This window comes from Medicago sativa, chromosome 7, assembly GCF_051527215.1.
Source record: "Medicago sativa cultivar Bolivia chromosome 7, Bolivia_mono, whole genome shotgun sequence".
Classification (NCBI taxonomy): domain Eukaryota; kingdom Viridiplantae; phylum Streptophyta; class Magnoliopsida; order Fabales; family Fabaceae; genus Medicago; species Medicago sativa.
Genome location: NC_140755.1, coordinates 45,422,248 through 45,443,129, shown reverse-complemented (window position 1 = coordinate 45,443,129; position 20,882 = coordinate 45,422,248). Strand labels below are relative to the sequence as shown.

General features: G+C 33.6%; 1 protein-coding gene across 1 annotated transcript; it reads left to right on the top strand.

Annotated features, from left to right (window-relative positions):
- Positions 1 to 1,641: 1,641 nt before the first annotated feature.
- On the top strand, positions 1,642 to 19,590 carry LOC146906168 (sulfatase and phosphatidylinositolglycan class N domain-containing protein). Its single transcript, XM_085722748.1, has 18 exons — positions 1,642 to 1,965; positions 4,073 to 4,264; positions 4,507 to 4,662; positions 9,794 to 10,087; positions 10,550 to 10,767; positions 10,870 to 10,944; positions 11,099 to 11,165; positions 11,447 to 11,769; positions 12,049 to 12,282; positions 12,527 to 12,714; positions 13,665 to 13,806; positions 13,910 to 14,018; positions 14,655 to 14,757; positions 14,862 to 15,051; positions 16,491 to 16,589; positions 16,673 to 16,731; positions 17,248 to 17,353; positions 18,905 to 19,590. The coding sequence occupies exons 1-18, from the start codon at positions 1,728 to 1,730 to the stop codon at positions 19,067 to 19,069; spliced, it is 2,958 nt and encodes a 985-aa protein (XP_085578874.1). The 5' UTR covers positions 1,642 to 1,727; the 3' UTR covers positions 19,070 to 19,590.
- Positions 19,591 to 20,882: the final 1,292 nt, after the last annotated feature.

Below are 20,882 nucleotides of genomic sequence, written 5' to 3'. Positions count from 1 at the left end.
TTATGTTGCCAATGTATACATTTGGATTCGACCAACAATACCGATGTTATATCAAACATACACTAAGTGTTAATGTTGGAGGCCAAAAGCAGGCTATCCTCTAAAAGCATTCAATTAACCCTTTTCATATCCCTTAAGAAGGAATTTGTGGGAAGATCTTGATAATTTGTGGATTCTTCTACATTAGTAAGTGCCATTTTCTTGGACCAAAAGGAAAATTGACCATTTTTTTTAGGTATCTTCTCCCGAAAGTAATCATATTCATGAAATTGTTGAATATTAAATGTGGGCTCAATTAGAATTCAAATATTTTCATCAACTAATTTTGTTTAACGAAATCGTCAAATGAAAAATTGGTTAAAATAGCTTATCATAAAAAGTACTTTTAAATATTTCATCTTTTTGTTATGATTTTTTTTTAATTTCTGAAAAATTCTAAAAATGAGAAACTATTTTAAATAATGTTTTATAAAGTCATTTTCAAAATATATCTTTCTAAAAAACTATTTGAATTTTATTATGTTACATCTCTAACAAGTAACAATCAATATCTAAGCTATTGAATGTCAAAATTACTCTTTGTAATTTATAACAAATGAAGATAACATATGCTATTTTTAGCTAGTTTTTATAAAATAAAACAAAAACACCTTTAAAAATATAAAGTAAAATGTTATATCTTTAACCTATAACAAAAGAATCCAAAGCCACACTTATCATCAAGGTAGTCCATCAAACTTATCAGATCATAATTTTCGGTTGCACAAATCTATCAAGGGTTACGATCCTTTCATTGTTTTTTATATTATAGTGTAACTTTCGATCGACTTATTTTAGAAGTTGAACAATTTGAGAGTCTACATAGAAATCACCCATTGTTAAAACATAAATTACAAGTGTCTCTATGTCAATGTTTAAAGGGTCAAAAGAAGAAACTTATGATAAAAACTTGTGCCCTTATGACTAAGCCAAATACTTAACTTGTATTTTCCAAACACATTTTCTTTTTAAGGATTTCTTTAACAATGTTCTTAATAACTTGTTAGCATGACTCTAGCTAAAAATTAAAATGGTACTCCTTCCGTCCCAAACTAATTCGTTTTGCCCATTTCACACGTATTAAGAAATGTAACTAATTTTGTATGAGAAATAAATATTATAAGTTGTTTTACAAAATTGCCCTTTATTAATTGCAACTAAACAAAAAAAATGAAGTAATACATATTTAATGGTATAATATGAAAAAAAGCATTAATGATTCATTAATATTGTAAAATGAATTATAATTTAAGACAATTTTTTTTCCCAGAATCAGATGCTTCTAAGGTGGTCTTGGCGCTGAATGCTCCTCAACAACCTCTCACGTATGACGGCTTTATTATTGTAGATTGTATTAGTTTTGATGTTTATTTTCGTAGTTTAATTTTTTTGCTATGTTAGCGTGAAGCTAACTAAGCTGCTCATTACTTAGCTAAATATGTTTTTCATAATTTAGATTGCATACGGATTTTCGCTTTATATTAAAAAAAAAAAAACTAAGAAAATATGATAATGGAATGGGCCGGGTTGGTATTCACCGGCGAAAACCGGGTATTGGGTTGTTCACGGTTCATAAGTCATGATTAAGACAAAACAAATCTCATCTCAACTAAACACTGTAAAACCATTCCATCGCATTCACTTCAAAACTTCACTTTCACTCGCACCAAACCAAAAAGAGTACAAAAATGCGAGGCGAAGGGATCTTAGGAAACGAAGAAATAAGAGGCGCGAAATCCACCACAAGCAAACGAACAAAATGGTTAAAACGAAGAGAACGATGGTTGGTTGTATTAGGAGTGATTCTTCATGCTGTTTATATGCTCAGCATTTTCGATATTTACTTCAAATCTCCCGTTGTTCGTGGCGTCGATCCCGTTCCTCCTAGATTCTCTGCTCCTGCTAAACGACTCGTTCTACTTGTTGGTATGATATGCTATCACTGAAAATATACACATGCACACCAACTGTTTGATGTTATGTTTGTTTCATTTTTGGAAGGATTATATTAGTTGTTGTTGTTGTTGTTGTTGTCAAATGCCAGTAGAATTGACTAGTATGTAAGCATGTGGTCACATGCATTGTTGTCAAAATCCCGACTTATATCCTAAAATCCAGGATTTTGCGACTTTCTTCACCTTCAACGACTCAAATCCATAGTAGAATTCTAAAATAGGCAAAATCCATAGATTTTGATTGCAATTCTACGATTTCTTATAAACTAAGTCATTTATGACTATATACCATTTATAACATACATTTAATATTATCTTTTTTTGGTAAAATCCATCGATTTTGATTGCGATTTTTGCAATTTCTTATATCGATTCTACAAAAGTAGCTGTGTAAAATCCTTCGATTTTGGTTGCAATTTTACCATTGTCGATTTTGCTCATCTCTTTCGACCTGAAGCAAAATCCCGATTTTGGGTTTGATGCCTACTTGATATCTTATAGCACGGACTCTTATGAAAGAAGCCGTGTTTTATGTCTGACATGTGTCAGTGTTTGAAATTGACATGACACCTATGTATATCTTTTACATTTAATTATGTCATTTTTCTTTTTCTTCAAATTATTATTGATGTCGACGTGTTAGGTCTGGTATTTAGGTCTGTGTGAGTGCTTCATAGTTTCATACCCCTTAAGAAAAGTGAAGTAGTTAGAAATAAAAGATGTAATTGTATTTTCCAAATGGTTAGTTAGATTTTTTTTTTATTGAAGAGTAATTTAGGAATAGTAACATTAAATAAGTTAGAAGTAGTTAAAATTTATCTATTTTATCAAGGAGAGCATTTTTGTTGCTTATATTCGAGACCGGAGTTTGGCTTATAAGATTATAAGAATGTGATCAGCTGTTTGATCCCTAACTAGTGCGTATTGGAAAATACTTGTTGAGATAAGTTAACCCCTTAAATATAACTTGGCAAAAAAATTAAGGTTTGTTTACTTTGAGAAAACATTATCTATTTTCATTTTCGAATTAGACTTTTGATGTTTACCACTATGGTTCAGAGAAGATGAAATGCTAGCTAGGGATGATGCATTTAGGGAAATAATGAAAATAATTCTTTTGATATTTTCATTGTTTTCAAAAAATGCACACAATCGTTTGCTTCAAGAGTATGTTATTTCTTTGTTAGCATGTATAATTAACACTCTTAGAGATTGTGGTTGGGCTTAACACAACCCCACAAAACCGGCTTGTGAGGTGAGGACTGCCCCCATTTCTAAATACATGTTCAGGCCATCTCTTACCTAAGTACTACTTTTAAACACAAATTTTAGAAAATGAAAACATAAAATGTTTGTAAAAAGTAAATGTTAGAATTCTAAAAATCTATAATGTGAGAATAGAGAGAATGAATCTAAACAATTATGTATAATTCTTGTGTATTGATTTTTTGATTTTGATTACAAGAGGAGTGATGTATTTAGAGATCACTAGCTCACTCACAAATCTAACTAACTTTTAGTTAGTTAGTTCCCTTGATTTTAGGGGTCAGTTACATAGGCAAATATAGGGTAGTGAGAGCGTACAATAAGTTCTTGTGAGCTAGAATTAATACTTTCTGCTCAGCTGCGGCATACAAGAGTTTACTAATTGGGGGATTTCATCTAATTGAAGGTTGGTTGAAACTACCTGATAGTAAACGGATCTTAAAGTTGTTTTTTTAATAGCACGAAGCCTTAAGTTGTTAATACTACCGTTGTCTCGTATTAAATGTTGTTTAAGGTTACGTGCAATTCTTAAGAAAAGTTGAGTGTACTAATTTCTTTGATAAAATAACTTTTATTTATTAAAGTATGTTAAGTAGTAGTTAGGTAATCGGGGATACAACAAATAAGAGTATATTAGTGGAAAAAAGTAGTTGCTGTTTCATTGGTAATTTAAAATGACAAATAATATGTGACAAGTAAATATTCTAAATGTGAGACAAAATATTCTAAATATGACATTTAATGAAACAGAATTGGTATGAGCATTGAGCAATAAGTAAAAGAAATTTTGACTTACTTGAATTTGGACGCAGCTGATGGTCTGCGTGCTGACAAGTTCTATGAGCCTGATTCGGAAGGAAATTACAGGGCACCATTTTTGAGGAGCATAATTAAAAATCAAGGTCGTTGGGGAGTTTCTCATGCTCGCCCTCCTACCGAGTCGAGGCCTGGACATGTTTCCATAATTGCTGGCTTCTATGAAGATCCCAGTGCAGTTTTGAAAGGTCTGTGCTATTTTCTTCCTTTATTTTTTGATATGTAACAGAAACACAAGGGCATGCGATGTAGTGAAATTACTTTTCTATTGTTTGGATGTTTTAATGTTAAAAAACGAAGAAAAAGACTAATTTCATATCATATTTTAGAAACCCTACATAGGGACATAGCTAGCAGCTTATGGTTGACTAGGCTTGACTATATTCTACTGCCTAGTGTCTACTGAAAGATTGGTTTTGGTTTGTTGCAGGTTGGAAGGCAAATCCTGTTGAGTTTGATTCGGTGTTTAACAAAAGCCGACATACAATTTCTTTTGGAAGTCCTGACATAGTTCCAATTTTCTGTGGTGCCTTGCAGCATAGCACATGGGATACCTATCCACACGATTTTGAAGATTTTGCTACTGGTACTGGTTTGAGTTCCACAGTAGTTTTTCAATATGTGCTGTTTCAATAATGAATTGAACCTCTACCATTGATTTTTGTTTGAGGACATAATTTGGACCTTCATAATTGAATTGTTTGATCCATGTGACAGATTCACCTTGGTACAAAAGTATTTATTTAATTTTTTAAAAAAAGAAATCAATTTAAGTGTATCATTTTCTATTTCCATTAAATCATAGCATTGTCTTTTCATTTTTTAGTACCAAATCAATACTTAAGTTTTGAATTTAGTGATGTCGTTTTCGATAAAAGGATTTGTTTCTGAAACATTTTTTTTATTTAGCTTGTAGCTTCTTGAATTTCTGGCCATTGAATTGTAGACTATATGTGTTATTTAATTAATATTATTTTTAAAATAATTAATACTATTTCACTCAATAAAATAGCATTTAGTTATGTACCCAAAAAAAAAAAAAAAAGAAATAACATGTAGTTTCTGTAATATTTTTAGACAATTAGATTGCATTCCTCTCCTTTAAAAATGCTTAGAAAATATTAAATGTGTCTCTAGATTATCTCTTGGGATTAGTTTTCAAATTTCATTATATTTCTTGGTTTTGTTTCCATATAATGTTAGCATTAGGAGTTTGGTATAATTTTGTGTACTGCTTAGTTTTTTTTGTTTCATAATTGCAATTCAAAGTATTTCTAAAGTTTTTGATTCTATAGTTAACCCAAGCCGACAAAATTAACTTGTAAATTTTGGACTACTCAAACCTTATAGCTGCTACCTGTGTCATATATCTAGTTGATGTGAGACGCTGAACACCTCCCTGACGCTCAAGACTAGATGTCTGAGACGTGGACTAGTGAGGGTTGATTAACAAAGATCTCAAATTCTCCTCATGCCCAAGACTGGATAGACAGACAGTTTAAATGTGGGCATATATAGGTGGAATAACAAAGATGTTTATCTAGTATTACATCTAAGGTAGACTCTTTACCATATTAGAATTTAGACTATAGACCTAACTCACTATAAGAGAAACTATTAGGAAAGATTTAGAGGTTAATGAGTTTGATTCAAATATGGTTTATAATAGAACATTATGGGGTAATTTGATCCATGTAGCCAACCCCACTTAGTGGGATAAGGCTTAGTTGTTGTTGCAGACCTAACTCTATCCTACGGAACCTGCTTTTAAGGTTAAGACCTCCCACACCTTATAATCACCACATAGGCAGTTTCTCTAGATGATACGGTAATCAACACTTTTTATTTTGTTGACTTCCCTATCTCCGTATTTCCTTTAATTTTAACAGTGTATCAGGGTGGTATCCTCCATAATATGTTGCCACTATTTTGCTATCAAGTTCCACTAAATTTGGTTAAGAATGCATAAAAGCATGCATAAATTTGCAGTCCTTTCTCTCCCAATTTAAACCAGGTTTAGATAAATTAATATCAGCCTCTAGTTGTCTCAGGTATTGAATAACCCTGTCTGTCCTAAATGCCGTATGGTCTCAGCTGTCCTAGATGAAGTTTGGCCTCAATTATCCCAAATTCGTGGTCAAATTGACATAAATATACTAAATCAGGAGACTTATTTTATGAATCGTGAATTAATTCTTTTATGAATTGTAAGATAGGTGATCAATATAATTATGACATTAAACCCACTTGAGTTGGCCTGGTGGTATTGGCTTGGGACCCGAGAGTGTGCTCATCCTCAAGGTCTCAGGTTTGATTCTCTCCAATGCCCTCCAATGCCAATATAGATGGGCTAATTTAGCTTCTTCAAAAAAATAATAATATAATTATGACATTTTTAAGTTAAGAAAACAAAAAAAAACAAAGAAAAATGGCAAAATAATTCAAGATTCAAGTTATAAACAAAATGACAAAAACGTAGTGACTCGTTACACAAAATTCAAGTGTGTCAAATGGTCAACAAAGTTTAATCTACCTACTCTCGGCCACGGGTCTCATTTATCATCCCCAAGATCATTAGTTAATCCCCATCCTCTGGTATATCACTAGGTTGATTCTTGTTCTTGATATCTATTGCCATATTCATTCCAAATAGTCCCTTGACTGTTTTGAATCTACAAGTTGTTGTCCGTTGTAAAATTTGATCCTTCTACTAGGATCATTCTCTCGATGGTCTCATATAAACCAAATAAAATTTCACTATGTGAATTGAAGTTTTTAACATTATTGATCCTAATAATATAAGGAATAAGCAAATTTCCAATTACTAAAGTAACACAATTTGATGTCCAAAGTCGAAAATAAATAATTGCAATTCTTGAAGTTTGCAACTTTCTGTTTTTAACTCTTCTTGAAGTTTGCAACTATCTGTTTTTAGCTCTATATGTAGTTTCTTAAATATATGACATTAAGTTTTAGAATGACTCCACTTGTGAAGGCTTGCAGGTGGAGACTCAAAACCTAACATACTTATATCTAAGAACCTATGGATAGTGCTAAAAAACAAACAGCCGCAAACTTCAAGAGTCATAATATAAAAAGGCATGCAAGATAGTTGCAACTTATTGGAATTTGTAATCACACAGCTCTCAACATGTTGTTTACTATCTTAATCCTATGTAAATATCTTCGTTCTTTAAGTTTTATGGGCTGTCTTTATTTATATCAAAGCATGTTACTTTGGTATTGAAAATTTACTTATTAGGATTTATTAGGTTCCATTTTTAGTAAAACTTCAATCTGGATAGTAAATTCTTATTTGGTTTATATGAGATTAGCGAGTGAATTGCCCCGATAGAAGGTTCAGATTTTACAATTGATCACCGGATGGAATTGGATAGATTCAAGACAATGAAGGGACTTTTCGATTAAGTTCACATACTAAGAGAAGAACCAACTTGGAGCTCGGAGATATTAAAGGCTCATGTATATGTTCCTTCTCCTCCCTCCTTTTTTTTACCTAAAACTTATAATTTCATTAAATTTATAGATGCTTAGCTTCCGAGTTTATATACTTTTTAAAATTTCTTGTCATTTTTGTGAAGTTATACTAGGAAGATGCATGATATGTTATTCATTTTTTTTATGCATCGTCAGCAATATTTCATTACCAGTGCTTTCCCACCCTGCCTCTCTTTTAGTTCTCTTCAGCGACCAGAAAACAAGCACAAAGAGTTGAGTAAATCAAGAAACATAGATTTCATGCAAAATTTTTAGCTTTAGTTTCAAAGATTTGACCCTCATTACACATAGACATTTATCCAGCACATATTTCCTGTGTTTTTCTAGTTGTATTTATGGTTTCTCCGTCACCCCAAGCTCCCCTCCCCTACCCCTACACATAGACACTTTTGAAAGTATTTGAAAATTATAATGTTCTAAAATTTGGCCTTATTTAATTCTAATTTAAAGGGTGACAAACAAAGGATATGTGGGAGCACGAGGTGAAAGAAGCGTTGAAAAGGATGAGTAATGGCAAGGCAGTTGGGCCGGACAACATACCTATTGAAGTGTGGAAAAGTCTTGGCGATAGAGGAATTGGGTGGCTCACAAAACTTTTCAACGAGATTATGAGGACGAAGAAAATGCCGGACGAGTGGAGAAGAAGCACCTTAATTCCAATCTATAAGAACAAGGGGGATATACAAGATTGCGCGAATTATAGGGGAATTAAGCTAATGAGTCATACCATGAAGTTATGGGAAAGGGTAATTGAGCGAAGACTAAGAAAAGAGACTCACGTTACGGATAACCAATTTGGTTTTATGCCTGGGAGGTCGACTATGGAAGCGATCTACTTACTTCGACGCGTGATGGAGCGATATCGGACGGATAAAAAAGACCTGCACTTTGTTTTCATTGATTTGGAGAAGGCGTATGATAGAGTACCTAGAGAGATTTTGTGGAAAGCCCTGGAGAAGAAAGGGGTGAGGATTGCCTATATTAGAGCTATCCAGGATATGTATGAGGGGGCTTCGACTAGTGTGAGGACGCAGGATGGGGATACCGGAGATTTTCCCATAACAATAGGACTGCACCAAGGGTCAACCCTAAGTCCTTATCTTTTTACTTTAGTTTTGGATGTACTGACGGAACACATCCAAGAGTTAGCACCGAGATGTATGCTTTTTGCAGATGATGTAGTCTTGCTTGGTGAGTCGAGGGAGGAGTTAAACGGGAGGCTAGAGACTTGGAGGCAAGCCTTAGAAGCGTACGGTTTCCGCCTGAGTAGAAACAAGACGGAATATATGGAATGTAACTTCAGTAAAAGGAGAAGTGGGTCTACCTTAGAGGTGAAAGTTGGAGATCATATCATACCCCAAGTTACACGGTTTAGATATCTTGGGTCCATAGTACAAAATGACGGAGAAATAGAAGCTGATGTACATCATCGTATTCAAGCTGGGTGGTTGAAATGGAGAAGAGCCTCAGGTGTTTTGTGCGATAAGAAAGTACCACTTAAGCTGAAAGGAAAGTTCTATCGGACAGCAGTCAGACCGGCAATGTTGTATGGTACGGAGTGTTGGGCGATTAAGAGCCAACACGAGAGTAAAGTAAGCGTAGCGGAGATGAGGATGTTGCGGTGGATGAGTGGTAAGACTAGACATGATAGGATTAGGAATGACATCATTAGAGAGAGAGTGGGGGTAGCACCTATAGTAGAAAAGTTGGTAGAAAATAGGCTTAGATGGTTTGGACATGTAGAGAGAAGGCCCGTAGACGCCGTGGTAAGAAGAGTAGATCAAATGGCGGAGAGTCAGGTTAAAAGAGGTAGAGGAAGACCTAAGAAAACTATTAGAGAAACCATTAGAAAAGATTTAGAGGTCAATGAGTTGGATCCAAATATGGTCTTTGATAGAACATTATGGCGGCATTTGATCCATGTAGCCGACCCCACTTAGTGGGATAAGGCGTTGTTGTTGTTGTATTTAATTCTAATTTACAAATATTGAGAATCCTTTCTTGCATTATTTTAAACAGTGGTGCTTTTTAAACTTTCTTGGCGGTAAATTGTACTGTGGTGTGCTCAGAGTGTTATCTTAACATGTTTTCTTGGTCCTGCTAATTAGGAACTTAAGATAGTAAAACTATTGCCTGCTATTTATTAAAATGTCCAATCTTAATTTTCATAAACGTAGTACTTTGATTTCTTAATGCAGATGCATCATTCCTGGATTTGTGGTCTCTTGATAAATTTCAAAGCCTTCTCAATCGGTACAATGAAGACCCAAAATTAAAGAAGTTGTTGCAGCAGGATAATCTTGTTGTATTCCTGCACCTACTTGGATGTGACTCCAATGGACATGCACATAGGCCCTTTTCTTCAATCTATCTCAACAATGTTAAGGTTGTTGACCATGTAGCTGAAAGTGTGTATAATCTTGTTCAAGATTATTTCAAGGATAACCTTACATCATATGTTTTTACAGCAGATCATGGAATGAGTGACAAAGGTTGCAACACTTTTTTTTCCATCTTTATAACTGCATATTCTTGTATGTTATATTTTGTAAGGGGACATAGGCTGCAACACTTAAATTTAAATTTGTAAATTTCATTTTAGATGTGAAAAATGTTAAGTAATAGTTTGTCAAAAGAATTTGTAAATATCGACCAACTCTGCTATTACCAGCATTTGAAGTGTTTTATATTGCTTGTTATAAATGTAAGACAGTAATTGTACAACCGTAGTTTAGCATTTATTCCATCAGTTGTCTCTCATGGTAGGATTGTAATATATACAAAAATTTGTACATTGGGTCATTGCTTTGGAGTTCTGTTACCTTTGACATTAAAGAATCTTCGATTTCCAATTAACTGGGTTTGTTTTCTGCTTGTGTCCTGATTTAAAATAAAAAAAGGTTTTATATACGCTTTTATCTTTTATTTAATTACTTATTTATTTGTCATCATAGGAAGCCACGGAGATGGGCATCCTACAAACACTGATACTCCCCTTGTTGTATGGGGAGCTGGTGTTAAACATCCAATGCCAATATCTAGCAGCAACCATTCTGATCGTGGTTTTAGGTTTGTTGATGATCACGTACATGATGCGCCGACACCAATTGAATGGGGCTTGCATGGGATAGAAAGGGTGGATGTCAATCAGGCTGATATTGCACCACTCATGGTTATGATCTTTTTCTTAGACGACGTGTTCAAAGCATGATGTGTATCTATCTGTCCATCCTTAGGTTTCATTATCTGATGTACTTGTTAATTTTTCTTACAGTCTACATTACTTGGTCTGCCATGTCCTGTTAATTCAGTCGGTATTCTGCCTCGAGATTACATTAACATGACCAAGGTATATTCATTTAGTTCTGATTGGTAACTGACTTCTTGATTTTGGTGGAAAGCATGTTAATCTGTTTTTGTTAAATATTTTAATTGAAACAAAAAATGTTCTGAAGATAATCAGGGGATGCTCTTTCTAATAATTAATGTATACTATGTTCCAGGCTGAAGAAGTTGAAGCTGTTCTATCCAATACAAAGGAAATTCTGAACCAGTTTCTTCGTAAATCACGTATCCTTCACATAACTGATCTATTGTATTTGATATGTACTGATTTTTCGTCGTCTGTAGCATGGCATCTTCCATTATGGTTTACAAAATGAATATACATTTTTTTTTTGTAGACTAGAATATGCCAAATGGTGTTACTATAAATTGTAAAATTTTAAGTACTCAGCAGGCCAATTCGTGAGATATGTTATTTAAGGAAATAATAAAAATTATGTTTTACTCATGGAGATAATGTAGAAGTAAAATAGATTGAAGAATGTTGGTTTCATTAACAAATTCAGATATAAAGCAGTCGCATTTGTTATACTTTAAACCTTTCAAACCACTGTCTCATTATTCATCAATATTGGACAAAATTGAGGGTCTGATATTGGCTAGAGATTACGATGCTGCAATGGATTTATCCGAAAACCTTAGAAGTTTGGCATTGCAAGGACTTCACTATTTTCAGACTTATGACTGGCTGATGCTCATGTCTGTAATTACCCTTGGGTATGTTGGTTGGATGATCTATCTTGTTCTTCACGTGCTGCAATCTTATACTTCACTGCCAGGGACTATTTTTGGAATGGAGCGAGCAGATGAGAGAAATAGTCATGGAAAAGTAATGTTTGTGAAAGCTTAGTTTTACCAATATTTTTTATTTTTTTATCATTAGTTTTTCCAGTATGTTATTAGCTGTCTGAGCTGCTATTACATGGAGTCAAATGCAATAAAGACATTTTTTTTGGAGAAAATGCACATATTTATATAGAATTTTTTTTTTTTGTTTGAATTATATGGAAATTAAGTGAATTGTAATTCTTAGCTGAAAAACGTTTATTCTTATTGATTTACTATTCATGCAAGCATTATTGATAATCTATGCTATCTTCTTTTGCAGATATATCTATGTGGATGTATTGTGACTGGAATGCTTTCTTTGCTATTTTTGTTGGAGCATTCTCCTCCTCTTTACCATGCGTACATGATAATGACATCATTTCTATGGGTTCAAATAATTAGTCAATACCAGTTTATAAAGGCATTATGGAAACACTTATTTCAAAGAAGAATGAATTACATTATTAAGCTGCTCGCGACTCTTGCTGTCTCAGTTTTTATTGCTGAGTTCCTGGTATGTATATTTTCCACAATATTGTCTAACCTAGGAATTGAATTGTTTAGAATTATAATAACTGTCTTGCATAGCCAATGGAGATGTAAAAATACATATGCAAGAGAGAATATCTCGAAATAAGGAAAAATAGTAAACCGAGCAAACTAAGATAAGAAATTGAGTTAATAATCCTAATTATTACTATAGTCAAACACAAATGTGGTTATGTTTCATCTGATGAAATATTTGGTATACATTGTAGGTTAACAGCTTCACTGACAGGAAACTCTACACCGGCTGTTTTTTAATTGCTGGGGCCACGGCTTCAATTTATCTCTTTAAATCAATTCCCTGGAGATCTGGCATACCGATATATGTCTGCAGTGCATGTTGGTTTTTGTCTATTTTCACATTGATGCCAGCAGAAATTCCTGACAATAATCTATTAGTGTAAGTCACTTCCACTAAATATATAATTACCACTTTGTTTGCCAAAGCCCAAGTCTATTAATGTTTGGAAATGATAGTCAACCAAGCTGCTGAACTGAACTCCCGATACTTAATTTCTAAACATGATAGTCAAAGATTTTAAGGTTCGAGAGTTCAGCACCTTAAAATCCAAGCATGATACTTAATTTCTCACTGCATTTTTTTAATTCTCTAGTATTGGATTGTTACCCTTCCATATTACAATGTAGTTATTATAGATCATTTCTTAGCTAAAGTTACTTGAATATTTGTACCCATAACTAAAATTTGTGAGTCGGTATTGTCTGATCTAAAATCAGGTAGGTAGTTATATTGTTATGCCTATTTTGTTGTTGTACATAGACCCATGCGTGCTGTATTTTTCAGATGATAATTCGTTCTGCTCAAAATTACAGAAACCTTCGTAATATGATTTTGTCTTCACTTTCTCTCCAAACCTTGTCTTTTCATTCCGATAGGATACTAGCGGGATATAATTTGTAGACTTATTTATCTGATTTTCCGTTGTATATTTACAATTGAAAATAAGTACATAATAAGATACATTCATTACTTTTCATCTTTATTACTCCCTCCGTATCACAATAGGTGTCCTCTTTACTGTTTTTCTTTGTCTCAAATGATTTGTCTCTTTTACAATATCAATACAACATTTATTATTCTTTTCCATTAACACACCCTTATTTATTGCATTTCAATCATCTAACTACTCCACTAACTATAAATCTATAAATAATGAGGGTGGTTTAGTAAATTAAATATATTTTACCATTAAAATCAACATTACTAATCATTTCCTTAATAATTGTGTAAAACTCAAAAGGGGCACCTATTGTGAGACGGAGGGAGTACTTGATCGACCCTTGAATCCATATAACATTGTTGAACATGTCAAACTATTATGTTTGCAGAGTTAGTAGTGGTGCGGTTATTATCATTATAGGAATAGCTGCGAGGTGGCTAGCTTTACATGCTGGCGGGAGTAAGTATTGGCAAAGTATATGCAATTGTGAACTGAAAAATCCCAAATATTCAACCCTATTTTACCTTCAGGTTCATCTCATCACTTCTTTGCCATTTGTGTTTGAATTTTGGAAGCTTAGTTGTGCATAATGTATGAGAAACCCACCGGTTTCCTTTTGTTGTCTATCCCCAGGCTCTTTTGGTTGCCTTATCTTCACTCATGGTGTATTTATCAACTACTCACAGAACTGAAAACCAAGAGTTGCATGCATTTCACCAGTTGATAAATTGGAGCGTTGCTGGTATAGTTTTGACTCTTCATTCTTCTCCTTTTCTTAAATTTTTTAACCCCATGTTGTATCACATAGATCTACTTGCTCCTCATATTAGATAGCTTACTGGTTAACACTTGTAATGCTTAGTTTTTTCGTAGCTGCTTAGCTTAAGTTGCTGTAGTTTAGGTCTAAAATATTATGATTTCAGTCATATTTATGAGCCTTTAGTCTTCTTTTGTAATTAACCATTGTATGGTGACCACACACTCTCGTTTTTGAAAGAGCCCCTCCAAGACTAAAGCCCCTCCAAGACTAACACAGATTTTCCTAAAAACAATATCTTGGTTATCACTCTATTCCAGTAGTAAGTAGTCTGCATTTGTAAAGGCTACAGGAAATGAAGAAATTGCAATCAAACTACTTATGATAGATACTCCCAGGAGTGAGTGATCACCTTCCTATATCTACTTTTACGTCATTGCTTTCGTCTATCTTTAGACATGATTCATAAAGGACGTTCTGATATTGTTTGATCTGTGTAGTCGGCCCCACCTAGTAGGACAATTCTTTGGTTATAGTTGTTGCTTGTAAATTTACTGTGCTGCATAAACCATTTTAAATTGAAGATTCAGTGCTGAATTATATTGACCGCCTCTTCTTTAGGTTTTTCTATGGCACTCCCCCTGTTTTCAGAAAATAGCATCTTATCTCGACTTACTTCCATATTCCTTGGCTTTGCACCTCCATTCCTTCTTCTCTCCATTGGGTATTTTTTTTTCTTTCACCAAACCTTTTTTAATTTCTCTCTGAATCTCTTGTTGATGTAATGATGCATATGTATTTACCCTTTCTATCTTGATTCCTGTGCAGATATGAAGCTGTATTCTATGCTGCTCTTGGTCTTGTACTTATGGCATGGATACTCTTTGAAAATACACTTTTCAACTTAAATATTTTGAACTCGTCGTCAAATTCCATTAAAAATGTTACGAATCATCTCAACCTTGGATATGATAATAGATCTTTGCAGCTCTCTGATGTGAGAATCCCATTGGCCTTCGTAAGTCTTATTCTTCTGTCTTTTTTCCTTAATTACTTGATTAAAGTTGAGTATCCTTTTGTTGAGTAAAGTAATTTAAACTAACGCTGCATAAAGCTTCATGGAATGATGCACAATCCATTAACTTCCTCTGACTGTTAGTTTTTTTATAAATGGAATGGAATGTTCTGTTTAACATTAACAATTATCCATTCTTGAGAAAAACAAAGAAACCTTAGCAATTATCCATGGTTTTTTTTTTCATTGCTTTGCAACTTGTACGAGGTCTGAGATAAAATCCAAAGATCGGTAGTCTCATCTTCTAATTTCTCTGCCCTGTCCATTGAATATGTTATCACATATCATTTTATGGATCATCGTCTGAAAATCATCGCAGATGGCTGAAAATGCCAACCTAGCCAGAGCCCCTCAATGTGCTGATATTGCTTGTGAGGTGTTGCTGGTCATCTTGCTCCCCCCATCTACAAGGGTCAAACGGTTCATTGAAGTTGTTAAGCCATCGTCGTTCACGTGTCACTTTATGTGAAAAATTCAACAATAGTTGCCTTATGTGAAAAATTCAACAATGGTTGCCTATAATGTTACTACAAATGGCTAATAAACAATCAATTTAATGTTACAAGGCACTCAACATATGCTGCTGAACGTTAAAAAGAAAACTATTATTTAAGTGTTGGTTTAAATTTGAGCTAAATTTTCCATCTTACTCAATAGATTTCTCTAGCAGACATCATTTGCGTTTTCTATTAAGGGGTGTGGAGTGCTATTCTGTTTGTAGGTTAAGGTTGACGTCTTTCTTATCTTGCAGTTTTTTAATTCAGTTGTGTGTATGAGTTACCTTGATGATTAAGGAATCACTAAACTTTGAATTTAGCAATGTAAAAGAGAATGGGATTAGAATTTACATTTTAAATATTATATTAGTATGTAACAATTATATGATTTGGAAATTGTAGTTTAAAAAATCTTTAGGATTTTAGAATTGAATAAATAAATTACTGCTACATTAGCATTTCCTCTTGCTTTTTGATTTTTCTAAGATTTGTAGTTTTCTATTTGTTACACTTTCCTCTTTTATTTTCTTTTGCTACTCCTTTTCTGATCTCTCGTTTCTGCTTCTGTCTTTTCTTGATAATATGTTCAATACACATCTGAATAACTGTAAGGGAAGAAGCTACTACACTAAAATGTAATCAATAAATAGATGAACAATACACAATATGATGCCATAAGGAACAGCAGAAGTTACACGATATGACATGATTGAAGCATACTTTAATAATACTCAAATAATGCTTATTGACATTCAGGGAACCAAAGCATGTAGAATTACAGATAGATTTCTTGTTATATTCATAATGTACATCAGATCGGCTCTAAATCACTATTTATATAAATAGTACATTTTTGACATGTCAAGAAATTACTGCATCATGCAGATGGTTTTGTTCAACATTGCCTTCTTTGGAACGGGAAATTTTGCCAGTATTGCTAGTTTTGAGATTTCATCTGTCTATCGGTTCATTACAGTCTTTAGTGTAAGTAAAATTGAAATTCCCTTAATTCCTGACTTATTACTTTTAATAAGCTTTTGCACTGATATATTTCCTCCCAATTGCAGCCGTTTCTGATGGCAGCACTGCTTATCTTCAAGTTATTTATACCCTTCATACTTGTAATGTAAGTGCACGTTAACACTATTTATAAATGTCCCTGAAGTATACATCTTTGAGACTCGTTTCCTAAAATAGATGGGAAGTCCTTTCTTGCTTACAAAGCTTCTAAAATAAATGATATGTGATCATTTTAACTTCTTAAAATTAAAGCAGGAACAATTTTTTTTGCAAAGAGAGATTTATTATCCACTTTAAAACTGATAGCATCTTGAATACATCTAGTTCTTGCATTTTATGAAATAAAACATGATAAACTTTATAATAACCTTTTCTTTTTCCAAAAACTAAATAGGAGAAAATAGTGTTTAAATGATATAATATGTAGATTACATAAATAATGTTTCAATGGTACATATATCTTAAATAATGTTTTCTAGATTACTCTGTCTTTCAAGTTATAACATTTACATATTCTGTTCCTTACTAACTTGTTATGACTTGTATTGTAACCTTTGTTTTGGTTCTATATCTTTTCTTACTATTGTTCATCTAATATTATTTGCAATGGATGCAACTGCAGATGTGCATTTAGTGCAATAACCAAACTTAACCAAGTTCCAAGGATGGGATGCTACTTTCTTGTTATATTATTCTCAGATGTGATGACCATTCACTTTTTCTTTCTGGTATACTCATCCTTTTCTTTATAATTTCATTTAGGTTGCATAGATTTTTGTAAATTCGTTTATATTCAGGCAGTTTTTGATTTTTCATATCCTTTATATGCCATCATTCCATAATTTGAAATGCCGTAGATGTTGTGATTGCTTCTTCCATTACCATCAACTTCTATGCTTTTTTCACCCGTTTTCTTTTTGTTTGGGCTCCTAGTGTCATGTCTTTTGTAGTTTTCTTTCACTTCATTGATCTATTCTGTTTATTAATATTTTGTATATATTTAGTGATAAAAAATGATAGTCATATTGATAGTATGAAATATAAAAAGGTTTGAAAGACAGACAAGAGAAGAGACTACTTAAAAAGTTGGAATCTGACAAACATATTACTTTAAGTACATTTTAAGTGAAGAATATACAATGGTATAGTTGTCAACCAATGATCCCATAATTATGAACTAATGAATCCCTAATTGTCATCCTTAATTTCCGGTTTGAAACTTGAATTTACCGTATTAATTCTGGTAGCTGACATCGTACTCATTTCATTCTAGAGACAACTATATTTCTTACCCAAAATGCTTGAAATACCCTGATTCTATTATAACCAATAATTGGCCATCAACCCACTTGGGTTGGTCCGGTGGTATTGGCTTGGGACCTGGGAGTGTGCTCCTCCTCGAGGTCTCAGGTTCGATTCTCTCTGTGTCAATTTGGGTGGGCTAATTTAGCTTCTTCAAAAAAAAAAAAAAAAAATTGGCCATTTCCGTTGGCTAATTGGCTTAAAAAAATTATAATGATTAATATTAACAGTGTGTCAAAGTCAGATTTTTTTATGCTAAATAATTCATATCTGCTGGAACCGTGCCAAGAAGCTTTAACATTGTTTTAGGTTGCCTGTTGATTACCCAACACAACCCTCCTCTTTTTTGGTGTTTGAGATCGGCTATGTAATGCATATGTGAGAACGTGATCACATGAAACAAATAAAAGCAATAGAGAGAAAGTCAAGTATCAGTTATTGCAGAAAACAATGTTATCAATGGCAGATGGTATTGCAGCCTATGGCCCCGAAACATGGTGGCCATACTTAAAATATAATATATACAGACACAGTTAAGAATATAATAAAAATAATAACAAATAAACTAACCACGTATATCAAGAGCAATTAACTAAATTGACAAACCAAATAATATATCATGATCAGAACAGATTAAAATTGAAAGAGAACAGAGACATCAGAGATAACATAGAGAAGGAGATGGTGCAAAATAGGAGAAAATGGTCAGCCAGTCCGTATATATTGCTGTAACTGTGGTTCACAATACGTATGGTCAGCCAGTCCGTGTACCCTTTCATTTTATTTCGTAAAATACTATTTTTTTCAACATCAGGGCTCATGTTAAAATGGCCTCTAGTCTACTTTCTTTATTGTTTCCTTTTCACTGCAACTGCTAAATTAAACTTGTATTTTTTTTTTTCTGGCACCGCTAATTTTGGTGCCGGAGGATATATATTTGAGGCAGGTATCCTGATAGAAAAATTTATGGTTGGCAGGTTCGCAATACGGGAAGTTGGATGGAAATTGGAAATAGTATTAGTCACTTTGGTATCGTGAGTGCCCAAGTTGTTTTTGTTCTGTTACTATTTGCCCTCACAAATACATACACAAAAAACATTCAATGTAATTCAGCAGTGCCATCCACACGTAAGGCAAATTAGGTTTCATAAAAATGAGAAATATTGGATCCAAATCAGTCTTATTATCATGGATGACTACACATTTCTCGGTGGTGGCCTTGATGGTTTATGACCGACCTGATACTATGTTGCTACACTGGCTAACTTTCATTTGGAATTTCCGGTTTCACTGATCTTGATACAACTGGTACTGAAGTTTTGGAACGTTTGCAGATTTCAATTTTAGTATTCATCTCCAGCAATAGAATTAAAAAATGTGATTGAGGGACAGTGATGGTGAAAGGCAAAACAAGCAAAATTTGTGCCTCAATACAAAGAACCTCCACATATAGGGCTTTCTTTACGTACTGCATTTGAATTGTACACAACTGAGTAGTGGGAAAGTACAGATCCAGGTGATTTCATTGCTTGCTTCGCATGTCCAAATGCGACTGAAATGGAATTTTTGTTTTATGTTATTTATACGGTAGCTAATGTAACTTTGACATGTTACTCGGACTTGTGAGTGAGTTTATGTAAAGAGGAATTACTTTATCTTTTCACTTGCTTAGATTTAAATATCATATATGAAAGCGAAGCATATTGAATCATATAAACAATTTTTTTGTCTAAAGGGGTATATTGGACAACTGTAGTTCTTTAGGGACATGAGCATAGCCTGTGCCACAGATAAGCCATTTGGTGCTTGGTCCCATGTGGAGTTTGTGCCACGGAGCATTCATTTCCTGCATGGTCCCGCGTACAGCCTATGCCATAGACCATATTGCTTCCAAGCATTGATGCGGGCGTACGGCCTTGGGTACTGCGAGTCCTGCTGACCCAACAGACCTTGTGCAAGGAGCCCTTTGAAACATTTGTAGGGCAGGGCGTCTGCCCGTGCTGGAGCATAATACATCACTGAATACATTTGTTCCTATATACACCCTCCGGTCACTATTATAAGCAAAAAACTACATTTTAGATTCATTCATTAAATGATGTATGTGGTTCATAATAAAGACCACATACATCATTTAATGAATGAATCTAAAATGTAGTTTTTTGCTTATAATAGTGACCGGAGGGTGTATGACCCGTCTGTGTTTGGTTGTGAAGAGAAATTGTGAAGAGAGAAATAGGTGAGAGAGAGTATGAAAAGAGAGAAATATGTGAGAAATAGAGTAGATTTGATAGATTGTTTGGAATAAGAGAAAGATAAGAGAAATAGAGAAGAGAGATTTATAATGATTTAACAAATTGACAAAAAAGCCCTTACCTTATAAAGTCATCTTTATAAAAAAATTGTCTAAGTGTTAATTAATTATTTCATTTTCCTGATGTTGCTATTATCAAATTAATTGACTAAATAGGATAAAAAAAATTAACAAAATAGGGGAGTTTTTTTTTTCTTTCGGAAAAGCAAATGTAAAGAAAAAGTTAAAAAATAATGAAAATTAATTATAGAAAAAGAGAAACTTGCGACTTGAGAGTAGTACCAAGCCTTAGTTGTTTTCCATTTAAGCCAAAATACACAAGATCTTAATTGGGGTGTTTGCTGCAAATCCATTTGAAACAGAAAAAATTAAAGCTTTGTACACGGTGAGATGGTGGAACGCATCTAAGAGACAGCATATAACCATATGGCAGTAATGAAGATATGAAGAAACAATAGTGACTTGTGATAATAATTAATTAATAATAGTAAGGGTAGAACAGGAAACAAAAAAACGAAGCTGGTTTCTCCCCCCTTTCTTCGCATGTTAGCGCAGAAACAAAAAGGCGGTGGGCCCCATATTAAAGCAGTCTCTCTCCCCAACTTCTTTCCAAACCAAACAGAAGAAGTTTGACATCTCTC

What these genes read in the sequence shown, in the direction of transcription:
- LOC146906168 (XM_085722748.1), top strand. Translation starts at nt 1,728, where the DNA reads ATGCGAGGCGAAGGGATCTTAGGAAACGAAGAAATAAGAGGCGCGAAA. An exon ending in TTTTTATTGCTGAGTTCCTG is followed by an intron (nt 12,283 to 12,526) that starts GTATGTATATTT and finishes TATACATTGTAG; the next exon opens with GTTAACAGCTTCACTGACAG. An exon ending in ATACCCTTCATACTTGTAAT is followed by an intron (nt 16,732 to 17,247) that starts GTAAGTGCACGT and finishes ATGCAACTGCAG; the next exon opens with ATGTGCATTTAGTGCAATAA.